The sequence below is a fragment of the Cyprinodon tularosa genome, unplaced genomic scaffold (assembly GCF_016077235.1).
Source record: "Cyprinodon tularosa strain WSP-4 unplaced genomic scaffold, ASM1607723v1 ctg259, whole genome shotgun sequence".
In the NCBI taxonomy this organism is placed as follows: Eukaryota; Metazoa; Chordata; class Actinopteri; order Cyprinodontiformes; family Cyprinodontidae; genus Cyprinodon; species Cyprinodon tularosa.
This window is the reverse complement of record NW_024038958.1, coordinates 98,757-118,189: the sequence shown is the minus strand read 5'-3', so window position 1 is coordinate 118,189 and position 19,433 is coordinate 98,757. Positions and strand designations below refer to the sequence as shown.

At 39.4% G+C, this 19,433-nt stretch overlaps 2 protein-coding genes across 9 annotated transcripts in view; both read left to right on the top strand.

Moving 5' to 3' along the window:
- The window catches only part of LOC119785798 (unconventional myosin-IXb), a 69,311-nt gene extending 61,528 nt beyond the window's left edge, over positions 1-7,783 (top strand). For 4 of the 8 annotated variants that reach the window (XM_038288602.1, XM_038288600.1, XM_038288601.1 and 1 more), the window contains 15 exons: positions 131-279; positions 391-498; positions 579-749; positions 827-868; positions 981-1,092; positions 1,177-1,250; positions 1,351-1,543; positions 1,630-1,758; positions 1,874-1,979; positions 2,136-2,267; positions 2,354-2,477; positions 3,325-3,375; positions 4,604-4,719; positions 4,798-4,940; positions 6,336-7,783. In XM_038288602.1, the coding sequence (XP_038144530.1) occupies positions 131-279; positions 391-498; positions 579-749; positions 827-868; positions 981-1,092; positions 1,177-1,250; positions 1,351-1,543; positions 1,630-1,758; positions 1,874-1,979; positions 2,136-2,267; positions 2,354-2,477; positions 3,325-3,375; positions 4,604-4,719; positions 4,798-4,940; positions 6,336-6,880 (2,195 nt within the window). In that variant the 3' untranslated portion in view covers positions 6,881-7,783. Of the gene's footprint in view, positions 1-130; positions 280-390; positions 499-578; positions 750-826; positions 869-980; positions 1,093-1,176; positions 1,251-1,350; positions 1,544-1,629; positions 1,759-1,873; positions 1,980-2,135; positions 2,268-2,353; positions 2,478-3,324; positions 3,376-4,603; positions 4,720-4,797; positions 4,953-5,015; positions 5,116-6,335 lie in introns of all 8 variants that reach the window. The other 4 variants (XM_038288604.1, XM_038288605.1, XM_038288606.1 and 1 more) reach the window with 4 other exon arrangements.
- Positions 7,784-12,913: 5,130 nt separating this feature from the next.
- use1 (unconventional SNARE in the ER 1 homolog (S. cerevisiae)) lies at positions 12,914-19,091 on the top strand. The gene is made up of 8 exons (XM_038288574.1): positions 12,914-13,066; positions 14,000-14,049; positions 14,225-14,303; positions 16,059-16,211; positions 16,319-16,334; positions 16,424-16,454; positions 16,530-16,692; positions 18,092-19,091. The coding sequence occupies exons 1-8, from the start codon at positions 12,965-12,967 to the stop codon at positions 18,272-18,274; spliced, it is 777 nt and encodes a 258-aa protein (XP_038144502.1). The 5' UTR covers positions 12,914-12,964; the 3' UTR covers positions 18,275-19,091.
- The last annotated feature ends 342 nt before the right edge of the window (positions 19,092-19,433 follow it).

Below are 19,433 nucleotides of genomic sequence, written 5' to 3'. Positions count from 1 at the left end.
CGACAATTCCCCACATTTAAGAGAGCTGATTCCCTTTAAAAGATGTTTATTGATCCGTTTGGTCTCAGCCCAGGCAGACAGATTTGATACATCTTTGGGTTTAATAAAAACAAACCTTTCATCCCTACAGCGCCTCCTCCCGGCCTGTCAGTGCGCAGGAACCCTACGATAAAGATCAGCCGTGCTACCCGAGTGTCGGAGCAGTGGGACGCGTCTCTGGACAGAGTGATAACAAATGCCAATGAGCTGCGGCACCTCGACGAGTTTCTGGGCAACCAGGTGAGTGGAAAACTGAGAAATGTTGACTCTTTACCGGATTTGTTTTATTACATTTACAAAAACAAGAACTTTTATGGAGTGTACTTTTTTTCTCTTTTTCTCCTTTCTAAGGTGAATGATTTCCGCTCCAGAGGCAAGTCTCTGTCACCTACAGAGTCTATCTTTATCACTGCCACCATGCAGTTTAGAGAGCATATAAAATCCATGTATTCTGTCCCGGTAAGGAGATTCGAAATGTACTTAATAAGAATGTTCATCATTGTTAAACAGTCCCCCTAACCTCTACTGGTGCCCCACAGAACCCTACCATCGGCTACAAAGCACTAATGTCCGGCTTCAAGAACAAAGTGACTGTCCTGGCCACAGACAAACAGCAGGAGGACGTTCAGTTAGTGGTCAACCTGTTCCAGTCGGTGCTGGATGGGTTTATCAGAGGTGAGGTGAAGAAGGAGGAAGCCGAGCCCGTCAAGGTGAGACTAATTCAGGACAATGATTGATCTGAATCTGGAACCAAAACATTGTTCTAACAGCTGCGACTCTCTTCCAGCCCACCAAAACCAGAAAGAAAAGGAGGAAGAAAGATAAAAGCGTAAGCATGCAAATTGTATTTTTCTTTCTTTTTTTCCCCTCTCCTGCTGTAGGTATGTTAGTTTTTAAGTATTCCCTCTTTTATTTATTTTTTGTTGTTGTTTTTTCTTTAGATGGAGATCCTGCTGGACCATGGTTTCGTTAACTATCAGGTCAGCATCGTACAGTCATGCGACACGTGCAGCTCTTACATCTGGGGCATGGAGAAAGCCTACATGTGCAGCAGTGAGTAAAAACCCAAATGCGGCCATGTTTGATCTTTACCCTGTATCAAAGTGAATCGGTTTAATAAACCGCCTATTTTTACAGATTGTAAAATGATATGCCACAAGAAGTGCCTTGCTAAAATAAACATCAGCTGCTCCAGTTTCTGTGCCAGAAAGGTATGTTGGAGTTCACTCATTGCTAATAAATGTGTTTTGTAAAGCAATGCTGGTGTGTAGTTGAATAAAGATGGAAATTATTGCTCTTACTGATGCTCAGAGCGATGAGGAGGTCAGCGGGCGCCACTTCGGGGTGCGTGTTTGCCACCTGGTGAGCGATAAGAACCCTGTGCCAATGGTGCTGGAGATGATGCTGGAGCATGTTGAGATGCACGGCCTCTACACAGAGGGAATCTACCGCAAATCAGGCTCCGCCAACCGCATGAAAGAGCTGCACCAGCGGCTAGACACAGGTTAGATCCTCTCTTAGTTGGGTTCTTCAATTAGACATGAAAGGAAAAGGAAAGGAAGTCCTAAACTTTGTGTTGCTGCTCTTTAGAGCCTCACCTGGTAAACCTTGAGGAGCATCCCATCCATACAGTGACAGGCCTGGTGAAGCAGTGGTTAAGGGAGCTGCCTGACCCACTCATGACCTTCACTCATTACAATGACTTCCTGCATGCAGTGGGTGAGTGGAACACGAGTCAAGGCCAACTCAAACTGGACTAAACAGATTTAGATATGTTTTCACAGCATTTGATTTAATATTGATCTTCCATACCTCTGAACTTTCACCGTATTAGAACTGCCAGAGAAGCAGGAGCAGCTCCAAGCCATTTACAAAGTTCTGGAGGAGCTCCCCACAGCAAACTTCAGCACATTAGAGCGGCTCATTTTCCATCTTGTCAGGTAGATATTCTCCTCCTGGTGTGTTTCAAGTTGCACATGCAAAGAAGTAGGTACACATATTTAAAAAAAGGAAGTTAAGTTGTACATTTAAAGCCTGAAATGTTATTGGTCCTAACAGTAGAGAAATTAGACTTTTCTCTGATGGTTTTCCTGCAGGGTCTCTAAGGAAGAGGCTCACAATCGCATGTCCCCCAACTCGTTAGCCATTGTGTTTGCTCCGTGTATCCTGCGGTGTCCCAACACAGCTGACCCGCTGCTCAGCATGAAGGACGTTGCAAAGACCACGACGTAAATCAGAAATAAAATACATATACTCATAATTTATTTTTTTCTGTCTGATCTGAGCTCACTCTCTGCTCCTGGTTTGCATGCAGGTGTGTGGAGATGCTGATCATTGAGCAGATCCGGCGCTACAATGAGAAGATGGAGGAGATAGAGCAGCTGGAGTACGCCGAGGCTCTGGCTGTTAATCAACTTAAACTAAAGCGAAAGAACACAGTGAGTGAAGATTAGAAAGAAATATATATATCTCCATCTCTCTGATCAGCACTGCTGCTTTTAATGCAGGCTTTAATCCCACATCTTGCAGTCTGCTACATTTTGTCAAAACTCATATGTATCCCTCATTTTTTAGGCTTTTAGTTTCATACATGCATATTTCATCATTAAGATCCAAAATAAAATAAATCACAATGCCATCAGATCAGGTAAAATACAGCTGGCCCAAAAGAGCCTGCTGTAGTTCAATCTGAAGTGAGTTCCAGTCTTTAAACAGCAGGTTGATGCCTTATTTAAAGAAAATGTTTATGTTTAGAGGTTTTATGATTCCCACAAGATGCACAATGAGTTTGTAGACTGGTAGGTCTAAGAGTAACTGAGCAGCCCGAGTCTGACCCAGTAAACTTAAAAGATACTGACTGTGGTTTAATTTTTCTTCATAGATGTGACCGCTTGAAATCTAACAACCTACTCATGTAATTACATATCATCCTCAGTGGTTCCAGCTTAAAGCTCCTGCTGAAAAAGCATTGAATGTATTAAGATATCAGCATTAAGTCAAATTTAGTTCTTGACTTTTAAAAACATGAGGCTTCACCCTCTGAACGTTCCATTCAAAGCTCCATGAGTATCAAAATGATCTATAACAGCAGGTCTTGGGGTCAGATCCCTTCATTCCATGAGTGCAGGATCACTTTTCACCAAAAGCGGAGAACATGCATCTGTTTTACGGAACTCACTGATATTCATGAACCATATTCATTATTCCATCAGTTAATCCCACTGCACATGACCTCTGTCAGGTTTTACATGGGTAACACGGTTAATGTTCCTTGTCTCTCTGTAGCCCTGCCGGCATTTACCTCTCAGGTTCCCAGCTCCTTACAAAGGAGTGGTGGTATGTATCATCCTAGATCTAGAGTACGTAGATGTAGTGTGGAGCAGTGCGCCATGTTTAAGCACCTATGCATGGCATGTTAGATACAGGTGCTTAGTCTTTTGTTCTTTCCTTTTATTTGTAATTTTTTTTTAATGGTTTCTCTGCTGTTTTGCCTTAATGCAGTTCATTGGTTCGTACTAACTGGGAGTTGTTTGCATGTTCTTCTTGGTTTCTTATTTGTCCTTCTGGTGATGTTAAGGGATTTATTGTTTTTAGGGTACCATGGGATTCTTTAATCTCCCTTTGTTAAACAGGGATCTACCAGAATTGGGACTTTAAAGGCTATATGGTTTTAATACAACAGTTTTCTTATGTGAATACGGAGCCTCGTGTTGATTACTGCTTGAACTTTTTCCTAGCTGACCTGCTAACTCCCATCTAGTTTGTGTTCTCAGTAGAAATCCTGCTATCTTGCAAAGGCCTCCGAGGTTTGTTGGAGATAAATAGTTGCCAAACAGGATCACAAAGACCGTGAAACACAGCAATAGAGGCGGAGAATATGTTGGCACTATTGCAAACCTTCTGGGACTTGGCCTCCTGAACTGGGGAGCAGCTGAGATTCAGTCAGTCTGAAGGAGCTATTCAGATCAACAGCTTTTTGCATTTTGTAACAAGCCGTGTAGAAAACTCAGCATGTGGAAAAAGATGCTCTGGTGCTGATGAGATTTGATGAAAAAATTAACTGAGCTTAAACTGCAGAACCTGTTAGAGGCTGCAGAGAAACTAGGAGGGAGTACCACCTCTTAGCAGGACAATAACCCAAGAGCATGGAGGTGTGTACTCTGAAAGGCTTGCAGCTGTAACTGCAGTGGGAGGCATTTAAGGTATTTTATGGTATTAGAAGAAGCAGTCTTTCTCTTTAATTTAAAAAAAAAGCCGTCCAACTCTTTGTTGATCTGTTACATTGAATCCCAGTAAGATCCCATTACATTTAGGGGTTGTTGTTACCTGATATCATGGGAAAAGCTTCAAGCAGTATCAAAACGTTTGGCACTGGAGATCATTTTTTCACCGTTACTCACAAACGTGCTGTAAGACTGTGTGTGTAAATGCATGAAGTCCACAGGTGACATCACTTGGCTTTTCTTTTGACCTCACTAACCATTTTTGCTCCATTCTGTAATAACTGGTTTAACATACTGGCTGAGCTGGTAGGTTATGGGTCTGGCTGCTGTGTCTTGTGCAGATGCGAGAGAAGGCCAGTTCTGATCTCAGCGCCGTCCCTGAGAACGAGTCGCTGGACTCGGATACTGAGACAGAGAATAATCTTTTGGATCGCATCAAATCCATCAAACAAGAAAAGTAAGGATGTTTGCTCACCCATTTTGTCAACGGTTACATCAACTGGTCGTTTGTAACCATTCCTCTGTTGATTCTCAGAGACGAACTGGCTTGTCGGCTGCCAGAGATGGAGCAGCCCGGTTCAGACCAGGAGAACCTGGACTCCGAAGCTTCCCTGAGCTCTGAGAGTCTTCTGGATGAACAGCAGCAGCGCTTGTCTGCCCACGGCTCTGAGCCAGAAGGTCAGTATTAAGGTACAGTGTGGCGTTTCCTGCCTTCTACCTGTTCCTCTCACACACCTGTGGGTTTCTGACCAGACCCCGGGGCCGCTGGGTTGGGCCCTTCCTGTCTTTTGTGGTGCAGGTCTGGACCAGTGATGGTGACGGGGCGCTGATGTCTGCTCTGTAAACAAAGCAGGTTGGAGGAACAGCAACCGTGTTTGTGTGTTTGTTTGCATGTAAATTCACGCATGGCACAGATGCATGCTCAAACGTCGTCCAGACGCCGTCCACACATTTGGGCACGATATCAAAGAAAATACTTGGAAATGTTATTTCCTGGATATACAGTCATGTGAAAAATGTGGATTCCCATTAGATATTTAGTTTTTAATCCAGACATCTCATTACCTAAAGGTAACGGAACAACCGTTTAAACATGAAGTATGCTGATGAAGATTCTCAGTCATCCAGGTACTAGTCATTCCGTAAAAGTTTAAAAAAGCAATCCGCTTGACTTGGTTTCCAAGGATTGAAGACGTTTCGATTTCCCCTCCAGGAAGCTTCCTGTCATGTTCGCTCCTGGAGCGGAAGTGAAACGTCTTCAAACCTTGGAAACCAAGTCCAGTGGATTGTTTTTTAAACTTTTACGGAAAAACGTGAAGTAGCAATTTGGAACATGAATGTTTTTCTAACAGAAGTCCCTAATAGACAGCGGTTTTGGCTGGAATATCTCCCATGAAGCTTACTGTTGCCATCTACCGTTTCTGAAGTTGTCAGAGGAAGTTGTTCCCCATTCATCACTTTCAGCTGTGAGACATACGAGGGTTTCTTGCATGTTCTACCCGTTTGAAGCCACGTTACTGCAAGATCTGGGCTCTGACTCCGCCCAGGACTTTCCATTTCTTTAATTATCAGACAGTACAATGTGTTCATGTTCTATTTATTTTCTTTTTCCTCAAGCACATTGGGATACATCATGGGCAACACACTGTACTCAAACCATGACCCTTCCACCTCCATGTTTCACAGTTAACCTGATATATTTTACCTTGAATGCTGTTTGATTTGCACTAAATCTGTCCACTGTTTTGGTGTCCACTAAATCTCACCAAAAAATAATTTTATTTTTTTTCACTTTTTGTTCTTGTTGTCTTTCAGGGTTTGTTGTTTATGTATATGCTATGAATTTCTTATTAATTAAATGTATTCCTCTCCAAGTATGTCAAGCTGCACAGTCTGTCACAGCATGTCCTGTTTTTTTTTTTTTTCAAATGACTGTATTTCATCTTACATAACATGGTTGCATGATCTTCCCTTTATTTTTATTCACCTTCCTGAATCCATTGTGGGAAACGTCGAATCAGTCATGTGATCTCCTAACTTCTGGATAATTTCTCATCCTTCTCTCTATTCCAGGACAGTGTGGCGTCCAGCTGAGAAGACACAGGCCAGTTTTTCCTGCAAAACCTTCAGATCTGGCCCAGCGACCTAGAATCGCCAGTGGACGACCACCTCTGGCTAACCTGACCCCTGCCAGCTCCAGCTCCTCTCTGTCCAGCTGCGCCTCCACGGCGTCTCAAACCTCTAACTCCTCCTTCAGGCATCCCCTGCAGCGCCGCAACCCTGTCATCCCAGACACCGTGAAGCTGCCTCCAGGTGTCCTCCCCCAGCAACCAGCCACCGGTTCTTCACAGACCTTCCCCCTTCCTGGAAATCGGGCACTTACGCATCTCATCCATAAACGGGAGCAGCCCGGCCGTCGTAAAGACAGCATCCAGTCTTTGTACCTCGATAACCCTGAGTGTGGCTTGTTGCTGCATTTCTCCTCCTGTCCTCCCTCCGCTTCCTCCTCTTCATCCTCCATCGCCACGGCTACGCTCCAGCAAAAAAATATAGCAGCCCCCAAGGGTCACAGACGCTTTTCTGACCCTGACATACCCTACGTTGACGACGACATCTGAGCTGCCAAGAACCCTCGGATGGACATGGAGGAGAAGAACGGCTGCAGGAATGACCTATATGTTTGAATTGCTGAGAGAATGTTACAACAGAAACTGATTAAGGTGCCTGAAATGTGTCAAAAGTTTTGTTTTGTCCTGTTTGTAGGGAGAAATAACTGGACAATTGGTTGCCAAGCACCTTTTCTATCATTTTTAATATACTGCGGTTACTGTTGTTGAGTACAGTTTGACTACAGGCTGCATCTTCTGCTGCCTCATGGTTTGGTTTTTATCATTTGGGCAAGTAAAAGTAAAACATTGCAGTTCTAGTCACACTTTTCCCTTTTCTCCTATTGTTCACAATTGCTAGCTGGTGCCTTGATTTTGATAACCCATTTTTCACACCATAATACCTGCTCAGTGGACCTCTGTTGACGTTCTGCGTGTACTGTACTGATGTGGAACAAAACGCGTTCAGAACAAGGACCTCACCAGTTTTATCTGTCGCACAAAACATCACCAGATAGGAAGTCATTGCTTTCAGTTTTGCGAAGTGAAACGGAAGCAGCACAAGCCACTTTCTCCCCATAGAAAAGAAAGAAAGAAAGAGAAGAACACAAGCCTGACCACGATGCCATGCCACAGCTTCTCTGAAGTCTCTGAGTCACGTCCTTCATTCAAGGAACGCCACTTCGCTCAGACGTGGACAGTCCCGGCGAAGAGAGCAGCTCCCGTCGAGGCTGATAGAAATAAATACAAATTTTTCTCTGTGAGCGCTGAATGATGTTTGCTAGTGTGTCTGGTTAATGAGGAATATGTTCCTTTGTGTGACATGTAGTGGAGGATGTGTTTTTGGACCGAATGTCAAAGAGCTGTAATGGTTTTTAGTATTAACATGAAATACATGACATGATGCTTAGAGCAGCTGCTGTGGTGCTTGATTCTTGGTATTTTGTTGAACATAGAGAGCCACTGAGGGAGATATACAACATCTCAAACTAGATGTTTACTTACATCATATAAAAGACCAAACCCTCATTTCTTTCTTTTTTTTCTTATGCTATTAAATCTAACTAAACCCTTCCAGTTTTAGGTCAGGGTTACCGATACTATTTTTATGCCTTAAAACTATTTTAGAAAACTGAGATGATAAAGACAAGGTTTCATATAACTAATTCACACTGACAGGAGGCGAAGCTAAGGATGTGTTTTTAAGGTAACATCTCCATCTGTTTTTTTTTTGTGTGTGTGACTCTACGGTAAGTTCAAAAGAGATCCATCAGGATATGAGAAAGGAATTTGGACCAGATGCAAGAAGTCTAACTGATGTTAAATGTGAATACAAGTCCAAGATTAAAAACAACAAAAAAATATATATTTCCTGAAAGGCCACTCAGAGAGGAAGCCATCATTGTAAAAGCTACTAAAAGCCAAATTTATATTTGAAAAAGCATTATCTTTGTTAGCAAGATGCAATGCAAGACTAATGTATTAGTTTAAGATAACAGTGTCTAATTGTGACCTTGCAGTCCTGAGAAAAGAAATCTAGTTGAAGTATAAGGGTGGCTGTATCATGCTGTGGGTCTGTTTTGCACTTCAGGATATATGTCATTTAGCCTTACAGGTTGACTGCAGTTTTTAATCATTTGTGTCAGTTCCCTTTGTTAAGGAGCATCCAGGTTAAAATAAGGGTTAGTTTTCTTTCTCTGTGTTGATAATTTTTCTAGTTTTGTGTCTTCTGCAGCAAGATCAGTAATTGGTCTAAGGACCAAGATCTGATTTTGTGCCAAAAAAGACTGATAAATGACAACCCCTCTGGACTAATCCCTTTTTTTTTTTTCACAAATTAACATTTTAAAATGTTTACCTGCATTAATTGCATAAGCTGGCAAACAGAATTTAATTCACAATCCCTCTGAGGGCAGAAATGTCCCCCTTTGGACACCGCTGGTTTATTTGGAAGCACACATATTACTGGACCCAGTCCAGGATGCTGGTCTGCTGCATGCTGTACTGTGCCAACATTTCTAAATAAGACACTGATACCATTGTATGCAGTGCTCATGAACAGCAACAGCTCTAAGAGGCTGTGTTCAATGACCTGTAGTTGAAGAGGGAAACTAACCCTGTTGAATTATTTATATGTAGCTGTTGCTTTGTTAGTTTTAATTTAATTTTGCGCATCAGTATTTCAGATTGTGTAATCATTCAGAGAAAGTTTAGATAAGAATTTGACCATTTTAGCTCAAATTGACATGTCTTTCATAGAAGTTAATACCTAGATATGTACATCCATTGATACATAGAGTATTTACCTTCTTATAATTCACTGAACATGTGTGTAATTACAGGTTTAACCCTTAGAAAAAGAAATGTTCTGATTTATCATATTTAAAACCATAGAGGGTTTATGGTCATTTTTAACAGGAAGTGTGCCTATACGATGGTGCAGAGAGTGCACTTTGGTACAGTGGAGGATCAATAGGCTGTAATACAAAAAAACAACACAGATCTATAAAATAAATGCATTGGGATACGTGCTTTGGTTGGATATAAGCACTTTTGGTTACAAACAAGATATTTTAATCTACTGGAAATGGAGCGTATCCAAGACACATTTAATCAAATCCGTCAAGTTCAGTGATTGTTTTTTAAACAGTTACTTTAAATGAGGTAACAGCTTGGACGGTTAGGAAACAGAGCATTATCTGTAATAACAGCATCTATAAGTAGGTGTGACTATAAGTGCACTATTTATATCTGAAATTAAGAACTACTTAATAGTTATTACTTGTCATCAGAATTAGAGTTATACATTTAGGAGGGATATTTTTTGGTGATGAGGTCCTACAGATGGACAAACACACACGTAGCTAACATAAATAAATACGGGAATATCCCTCGAGCCCTGGTGTTAAGAGTCAGAGACATCCTTCTGGGTAGCAGGTCGACCTCCCCAAGATGGCACCCTTAATTTCTGCACCGCGACAGTCAATGCGGGATCTACTCATTTGTATGTCTATGGAAATCCGAGAACTGCACAGAGCATGTCCGATGATGGTTGATTTCACAGACGTTTAATGTAATTGAAGTTATTTAAGCAACTCATCAAAGTTGCATTAAACCTACTTTAGGTCCTGAAGAAAAAAAAAAATAAGCTTATGGAATTCCAAATGAAGTAAGATCAGCTTTATTTGAATAAATCAAATAAAGATATCATACAAAATGGATAGAGGCAAGAGAAATAACTTGTATTTCTTTAAATAAGACCGAAATAGACAGACTAATAATTACATTTCAGGTGTTATAAATGGAAAAGAATGTAATGATCATAAATTGTTAGAGAATTAAGTTTCTACCTGTTATTCTAAACTTTATTCAGCTAATTATTCTGAAGTATATTGTGATCATCTTTTTAACAAATATCCTCTTTGATTTCTCAATTGACTCAGCCTTTAAAACTATCCGCAATGCCTAACTTAAAATTGAAGAGATAGATACTGCTATAAAGACAATTGTGTAAGATGAATTCCCCGGATCGGATGGCCTTACTGTTAATTTTTACCACTTTGTTAGGATCTATATAAGAAAATTATTATTTAATGCTTTATTAGAATGCATTGATTAAGAAAGATCTGAGACAACTATGAAGCAAAAATTGATTGTTCTCATCACCAAACCAGGAATAAAAAAAATGATTTTTAGACAATTTAAGACCCATCACTGTTGAATACTGATAATAAACAATTTTTTATATTGCAGCCAGACTTGGTGAAACTCAATCAGGTTTGTTTTTTTCCTGATTAGACAGGTTTTAGATTTCTACAAGGCATTCGATTCTGTTGATTACCCATTTATCTTTAAAACTAAAACTCTTGGATTTGGGGGGAAAAAATCAGGAACCTTAATTAAAATGCTTCGTCAAAACAGCTCTGTAATATTAAGTCACAGTACATGTAATAGGTTTAAAATTAATAGAGGCATTCATCAGGGCTTTGGATGTTCACCCTTATTAGTCACAATGGCTGCAGAGATGCTATCAATATAAATTAAAAACTGTTTTATATGTGGAATTGAGCTATTGGACAAAACATAATTAGTCAATTGGCTGATTGTAAAACCCTTCTTTTTAAAAAATGAAGAACACATTCCTTTAGCCAGTACTCGATGAGGGGGGATGGCATCCCCATTTTCTAAAAAAAAATCTTAAAAATCATACCCCCTTTTAATGACCATCCCTTCATAGCATCACCTGTGAAATTTTATTATTGAATATGTAAATTATCTACAATATATTAACAGTAATCTTGCCCTTTCAACATTTGGTGGGAAGTGGGCTTACGAGCATTTTTCTTACTTGTATGTGTCCCTAACTCTGTAGGGGCAGTGAGAGCCAGGCTAGTCCAGGGACTGACTGCAGTTCTACTGTAAGGTGCCTTGGTCAAGGTCAATGACCGGTGTACCTGACATGTAATAGTCATGCATCTAATAGACTATATTAATTAGGCTATGCATGCTTCCAAAAATAAATAAACCCCCCCCCCCCCCCCCTTTTTTTTTGTGTACTCCATTGTATCAAATTATTTTTAAAGGCTTCTGCTCTTCAGGTACATTTAGACAAATATGGAACTTTTTTCCTGGAAGCTGTCCATGAAAATCACTATTTAACATTAATATTAAAAAAGAGGTGAGATACTTTGGAGTTTTTATTGGAAGAGACATGACATCCTCCAATAACAGTATTTAAAAATGTAAATCAGTTCTTAATCAATGGTTACATAGAAACATTTCTCTTTTTGGCAGAATCTTATCTTTATTGATTTACTCTGCTTTCACACTTCTATCAAAAGAGATGATAAAGGGTATTTATAAACTCAATTTTAACTTCATCTGGAAAAATAAAAATCAGTACACAAGCAAAAATGACACGATTAAAACTTATAAAGAAGGTAGATAAAGAAGGTGAAGAATGATATATTGAAACTTACATGGCTGAAATCTATATTAAATAATCTTTCAATTTGGTCATATATACCCAATTTAGTGTTCCAAAAAGTAGGTCTGACTTTCATAAACAGGTTCCTCATAACTGGAACAATAGGTACATCCTGAGTGATATAAATATCTATAATTGTTGACGATTGGAATAAAAAGGAATCTTGGCTGTTTCTCATTTTATGGACTGTTATATTTTGAAAAATTCTGTGAAAATTATTAAATCTATTGTACCGACAGTAAATATAAGCAGATCTTAAAAGCATTCCCTTTAACTCTTCAGGCTATGGTTAAACAAGATGTATTGCTTTCTCGTATTATGGAGGAGGATTAAGGCCACTCAAAAAATAAAAAAAGGTTAACTGATTTTTAAATATTTCAGTTTAATATAGTAAAAAAGTCAGAATTCTGACTTTAATCTCAGAATTCTGCCTTTAATCTCAGAATTCTGCCTTTCTTCTCAGAATTCTGACTTTAATCTCAGAATTCTGCCTTTTTTCTCAGAATTCTGACTTTAATCTCAGAATTCTGCCTTTTTTCTCAGAATTCTGACTTTAATCTCAGAATTCTGCTTTTTTTTTTAGAATTCTGACTTTCTTCTCAGAATTCTGACTTTAATCTCAGATTTTTGGATCTTATCTAGATGGGCACCATGAAGGAAGAGATGTGGGAGAACTCAGCTTCACTTACAAATATGTTTTGACAGATGTTTGTTGGGCCAGTGATACATTGGTGGAAAATGACAGAATTAGGCAATTGTTTTACGTGCCCGAGGGGTCCCCACGTGATGCTATTTAATTAATGGAAGAGCAGAAGGTGAATAAAACAAGAGAGCTAGTTTAATCTCTAAAACAGACATGGCTACAGCTTGATGCTAACATGTTTGTTAGCTGTCAGAATTCAGTCCGAATTCTAAAAATAAAGTCAGAATTCTGAGAAAATAAAATAAAAAAATCAGTTAACTATTTTTTTCCCCCATTGGCCCTAATCCCATTCCGTATTATAAGTGGGGCGAGAAAAAAAGAAAACAAGAGACTGGTGAAGACGTCATCAGCCAGCCATCATCTAGTCACCATTCGTCATACGGCTGCGACAGTGTTCACTTCCAACATGGCGTCATCCAGACTGGAGATTAATTTTATCAGATTGTTGTCCCGCTGTGAATCCATGGCGTCGGAAAAACGAGGGGAAGCGGAATGGAGATTGGAGAAGGTGACCTGTTGTTACAAAAAGCAGTTACGTTTGAACTGTAATGCACCGTCATCGGTAGCTGCTCTGTTAGCCACGTCGTCAGAAAGCAGCTTTTGGGGAATAAGCTTTAATCCTTTTTTGCACTTCTTGTATTTTTAAACGAATGACATCTAGATTCGACAATTATTAACGGGTGGTTAGTTTTACTGATACTTTCGTTTAAAAAAGTCAATTTTAATACCCTTTAAAGGTATCATTTTCTGTTTAAAGTTCTCATCTTCCAAAATAATAAACTCTTGATCACAATAGATTGATATATATCTTTGTATGATATTAATAAATAAAAAGAAATGACCTGATCAGAAATACCATCTAGCTAATTTGTCAATATTTGAGCCAATATCTAACCCCCATTATCAGATCGAGCATCTGTCAGACCTGTAAGCCATTTCCAATGAGTTGCCATGGCGACCCCTGCTCATAAGAGCATAGATTACTGCTAGTGTATTAGCCTTAATGCTGTTGTTTGACTCATAGTGATCCACAGTGATTGAATAATACCTTATTAATAGTTAACATTAGTTTATATTAGGCTGCAAAACACTGTACTTTGTTTTTAGCATGTATTTTTTTAAAACAACAATTATTATTATTTTTTTTTAAAGCAACAATCTTTCAGCCAGCTGACCAGCAGTACACAGCATGTCGAGGAGATTTAACTTAGACTGCTGTGTGGTGTATACTGCTCAAGAAAAACTAAGGTCACTCAATAACAAGAAGCAAACTGTATCTTTTATTCTATTCGCAGCCGGTATTTCAACCACAACCCCATTAATTTTGCTTTTCGTGTTTATCATTGCTTGAAAAAAAATTAAAAATAAAGCTTGACAAGCTGTAATTGGTAAACATTCAAATTAAGTTTCTGCATTTTCTATTATTTTGTTTTTTTTGTAGTATGTTGCAGCTCTGGAAGACATGTTGGTGGCTCTGAGGAAAAACCCAAGGTTAGACCACGCTTGATTTTTATCTCAGCCATTTATTTATTTTTTTTTATATTCAGTTGGAAACTTAGAACTTGATGACATATTTTCTATCTATTTTGGCAGCCAGAGCTCTGTCACTGTGAACACATTCATGTTACAGTACCATTTTGATCCATCAGTAGTTGTCTTCTTGCAGCAAACCAACACAAGAGGTCCTGACAGAATATACAAGAAAAGTCGATTTTCTAAAAGGACTTCTGAAAGCAGAGAAGCTGGTAAGATTTGAGACCTTTCACTTCATTCATTCTACATCTAATAATTCAAACTGGACTCATTTACTCCATACAGTCCAATCGTGACATTATGAGGTAATGCTTTCCAGTTTAACTTGACATATAAAACTTCCCTTATTAAAGTCAGTGGACTGCTTGATCACTTTAAAGCTTTTAAAAGTGAAATATATTTTAAAAGGGGGCAAGTGACTAGAAGCCAGAGTTGGAAAATAGGATTTCTGCTTTTATTTTTCATTTACACTCAGACTGCAGCATTTTTCTGACTTTCTCATATTGAAGAATTACAATATTCCTGTCCTGAAACAAAGCACACTTTGACTAGTTTATCTGCAGCACTTGGGTTGGATTGGGTTGCTTTAGCGTTAAGTAAATATCTTTTATAGTTGTATTTTGTCTGAATTGAGATCATAAGAATTAAGGTGTCCCTGAATTCTTTTGGTCTTCATATCTCTGTCTCTGTAACACCTGATTTTAGTTTTACAAAATGGATCAATTTGACTTTTTAAATAACGAAAACCAGCTGTTATCACCATAACAATGTAAATTATGTGAAAAATCACTACATTTAGCAAGGACTTTCTTCTTTCCTAATGTTTCAAATACATCACTAGGATCCATTAGAACCTTGTTTAACTTTTTTAATTTTAACATGCCCCACTATAATGAGCTTTCTTTTGTATTTATCACTAAATCAGGCAAAAAAATATGGTTATTTGTCCAAAAACTCAGAGTTAAAGGAATAGTACACCCAAAACATGATTAGCCTTCATTTTCTACTCACCTCCATGCTGAACAACACTCTGGAGTACTTTTTTGATATCTCAAATGCATCTGGAGATCTGGGAGGCTTCTTGCTGTCTGCTGACATTCAAATAATGGAGGTCCATGGCGCCCGAGACAGAAAGGTCCATAAAAGTCCACAAAAACGTGTCAATATTCCTCCATACTGCTCGTCCAATGTAATCCAAGTGTCCTGAGTGGGTAGCATCCAGAATTTACTCGAAACGAAGTCATTTAGAATGTTTTTAGAGCATAAACAGTAGTGTATAGGATTTCCTAATAGCGCCCCCATGCGCGCTCACGATTCTACGGAAGCCGGCAGACCAAACCGGAAGAAAGTGCGCATTCAGCGTCTGGTCTGCCGATAATGCAAGCGTAGAAGAAGAAATGTGCTGTTTACCTGTGCAAAGAAAGAAACAACGAAAGAAAAATGTCTGAGGACTTCAGTGTTGAGGAAGAGCATGAGTTCTTTGCCGAGCTGAATGCGCTGGTTTGGTCTGCCGGCTTCCGTAGAATCGTGAGCGCGCATGGGGGCGCTATTAGGAAATCCTATACACTACTGTTTATGCTCTAAAAACATTCTAAATGACTTCGTTTCGAGTAAATTCTGGATGCTACCCACTCAGGACACTTGGATTACATTGGACGAGCAGTATGGAGGAATATTGACACGTTTTTGTGGACTTTTATGGACCTTTCTGTCTCGGGCGCCATGGACCTCCATTATTTGAATGTCAGCAGACAGCAAGAAGCCTCCCAGATCTCCAGATGCATTTGAGATATCAAAAAAGTACTCCAGAGTGTTGTTCAGCATGGAGGTGAGTAGAAAATGAAGGCTAATCATGTTTTGGGTGTACTATTCCTTTAAGGATAACTCTATGATTCCAACCTAAAGAAGCTTTTTTTATGTCATTCTGATAATGTTGTGTTTCTCTTGTCTCCGCTGCTCTTTCTTAGCCGTCACCAACAGAAAAGGCTTTAGCCAATCAGTTCCTTGCTCCAGGTCGTACGCCTACGATAGCCAATGAGAGGATGCCAGCCACTAAAACAGTTCACATTCAGTCGAAGGCCAGATGTACAGGGGAGATGAGAGACGAGCTGCTCGGCACGGTGAGATGACAAATAGTTGACTTTCTGATATAACTTTTATGAAAACAAATATATTTAAAAGAGCTGTAATATGTTTAAAATCGTGTTATTATGTTTTCACTCTGCAGCGGTTGTCTGCTAAAGGTAAGAGACCTCTTAAATTTTCAGACCTTTTAAGAAGTTTTTATCATGTTTACATAATGGATGTTCTAAGAAGGTGTCAATGTTTTCAGGTACGACGGATGGAGACCTAAGAAATAGAAGGTAACATCATTGTTTGACAAAACAAATGTCCCAACGATTCTCTTGACTCATCTCAACTCTTTAAAAATCACGCAGAGGCCTTCCTCTGGATGAGCGCCAGTCGGCAGCCGAGCTGGACGCCGTCCTGCAACACCATCACAACCTGCAGGAGAAACTGGCAGAGGACATGCTCAACCTAGCCAGGAATCTGAAGAACAACACTCTGGCAGCTCAAAACATCATCAAACAGGACAATCAGGTAGCTACAGCGTTCTGCTGCCTAAATACATCAGAACTAAATATTATCTAATTCAGGGTTTGCAGTAGAGCAAAATTAAATCTAAATTTTTGCAAAACATGCCTGTATTTTTTTTGTGACTGAGCTAATTTGATAAAGGTCCAGCTAACTGATCCCACAGTTGTTAAAAAGACGATTCCCTGGGTGCAGCTGATGTTGGACAGTTGGGTCAAAATATCTGCATCTGTTAGAAGAGGTGAGAAAAAGAAGACTGGAAACCAGAAATATTATCATTAACTTAAACAAACGAAATAACGAAAATTAGATTTAGGGAAAAAAAATTTTATTGAGATAAAAACTAGAAGGGGGGGAAAAAAAAGATTTAGAGGAAATGTCTAGTTTTTGTTTTATATCTTTATGATAATGCATTAGTATGAGTTTAAGTCTCAGGTTTCTGTTTTGCTTTTTTTTTTCTCCTACCACCAGTAGTCCTGCCCCCAATATGTATGACTAAACTAAAACTGAAGCTAAAAAAGGACTACACTGAAACTAAACCTTAAAAATAAAAACTAAACTAGCTAACAGATGTTACAAAAAACTAAAAAACTAAAATAGAGTTGAAAATCAGAAGTGAAAATCCAAATATAAATACAATCTAATGAAAATTACACAACCTTTTAAACCTTGCTGGAGACGCCTTCAGCCAATACACCTACATACACTCTGAAAGGGTTAAAAAGGCATGATGGCTTTTTCTAATGATACTGCCACCTGTGGCCAAAACACAGAACTGCAATTTTTTTGTTTTACTTTTTTCATCTTATGTGGAGTTATTGGTGTCTATCCACAAAATTCATTTTGAATATAAAACCTCAATTGTTTTTTAGATCTAACCCATTTAACATGGACATCCTTGACGTCATGTCTGCTGAACAGCGCAGGAACCTCTGAAGTAAATTCAGGGAAAATAGTCTGCAGTCGTTGCTCGAGGGCCGCTGTCCTGCTGGTTTTAGAGGTGTCCCTGCTCCAGCACGGCTGATTGACATTAATAGGTGATTGACAGGCTTTTGCTGAACTGCTGTCGTCAAAATCAGCTGTGCTAATGCAGAGAAACCTCCAAAACCTGCAGGACAGCAGCCCTCCAGGACCGACTTTGGGGATGTCTGGTCTACAGGCTTATAGATAAATCACAGGGAACTACTGAGGCGTCTGGTCTGCGCATCAAACAATGTTTTAGGGGTAAAGGTTCAAATAAAAATGATATTGTAAAGATATTTTTCAGTAAAAACGTACAAAATGTCTCTTCTTTGGAAGCAGAATTCACCTTTATGTTTCACCTGTTCTTACTCTTTTAACAAAAACATCCTAGAAACTCTCTCTAACTTGGATTTAATGCAAATTATGTTTTTTATCTTTCCAGACCTTGAGCCAATCTATGCGTCAAGCTGACCTTAACTTTGAAAAGCTGAAGACGGAGTCTGAGCGGCTGGAGCAGCACTCCAAGAAGTCTGTGAACTGGCTGCTGTGGCTGATGCTCATCCTGGTCTCCTTCACTTTTATAAGCATGATCCTCTTCATCAGAATCTTCCCCAGACTCAGATGATGACACAGCCTGGCTCCAATCCTCCGTTTTACCTGCTGGGCTTCAGATCAGCTGTGAGCGGAACGGAACAGGCCAGTTAAACTGACTGAAATGTCCGAAGGTGCAGGAGCAGCCATCAGCTGTCTGCTCTCAGCTGTGTTGGATTAATCCACGCGGCGCCCGCTCGAGGTCGGAGCCGTTGGACCCTAATCTTGCATCATTAAATTACATGAAGTTAAAACACTTTTTTGTTTATAGAAATCTCTGATCCCTCATTTAAACATTTACTGCCTTATTAACAGTGGGGGGGATGATGCAGGCTAGGGTATTTGTAATCAGACGAATCTAAAGACTTCCAGCTTTTGACTTGGTTCAAATCTATAACTGCTGCAGTTCATAATGGTTTGTTTTAGAATACACTAATGGTGGAAAAAAAATCAAAGACTTTCTGTGCTGTTTAATGTTTTCACCTCCATTATTTAAACCAACGTCAATCCAGTGCATTGTTCATGTTTTCTGATTGTGCCTGGTTAGCAACGATCAAGGAAGTTTTTAAAATTAAAGATTTGATGTCATGCACACACATCTGTGCCCAGATGTTTCTTTGGTTTGATGTTGTAATTGTATAGGATCAGTTCAGAAAGTACAACCTTTGAATAACTTTTTGGAGTTTAGGGGAGGGGCCTCGGAAGTTTAGGTTGGTTTTACTCGCCCTGTAACTAATGTGCGTCTCTAGAAAGATGGAGGTTTGGGAGGAAAAGCTGTAGATTCTGATCAAATAAAGCGGGAAAACACAAATACATGGCACCCAATTCATGTGGGACTTTTGGAAGCTTTACATTGGACTCTAAACAATGTGGATTCTGTCCTTCATTCTTCCAACAATGGTCCAGCATTTTCATTTTCAGCTAAAGTTAAATGGTGAGTTCAGAAGTGGCTTAACAAGGAAAATCCTAAATATGGTTTGCTCTACATTTTTCTCAGGAATCTTGCTATCCAGTTTTCTTGTGCACCTTTTTTATTCTTTGGAATACCTTTTCCTTCCACTTAACCTTAAACTGAAATGCCAGGATACGGCACTGTGTACCTTTAAGGCTGGGTTATGACCTTTTGACTGCTTGACTCAAATTCAATGAGCAAAATGAGACACTAATGATTAATGGGGACATTGCATAGACAC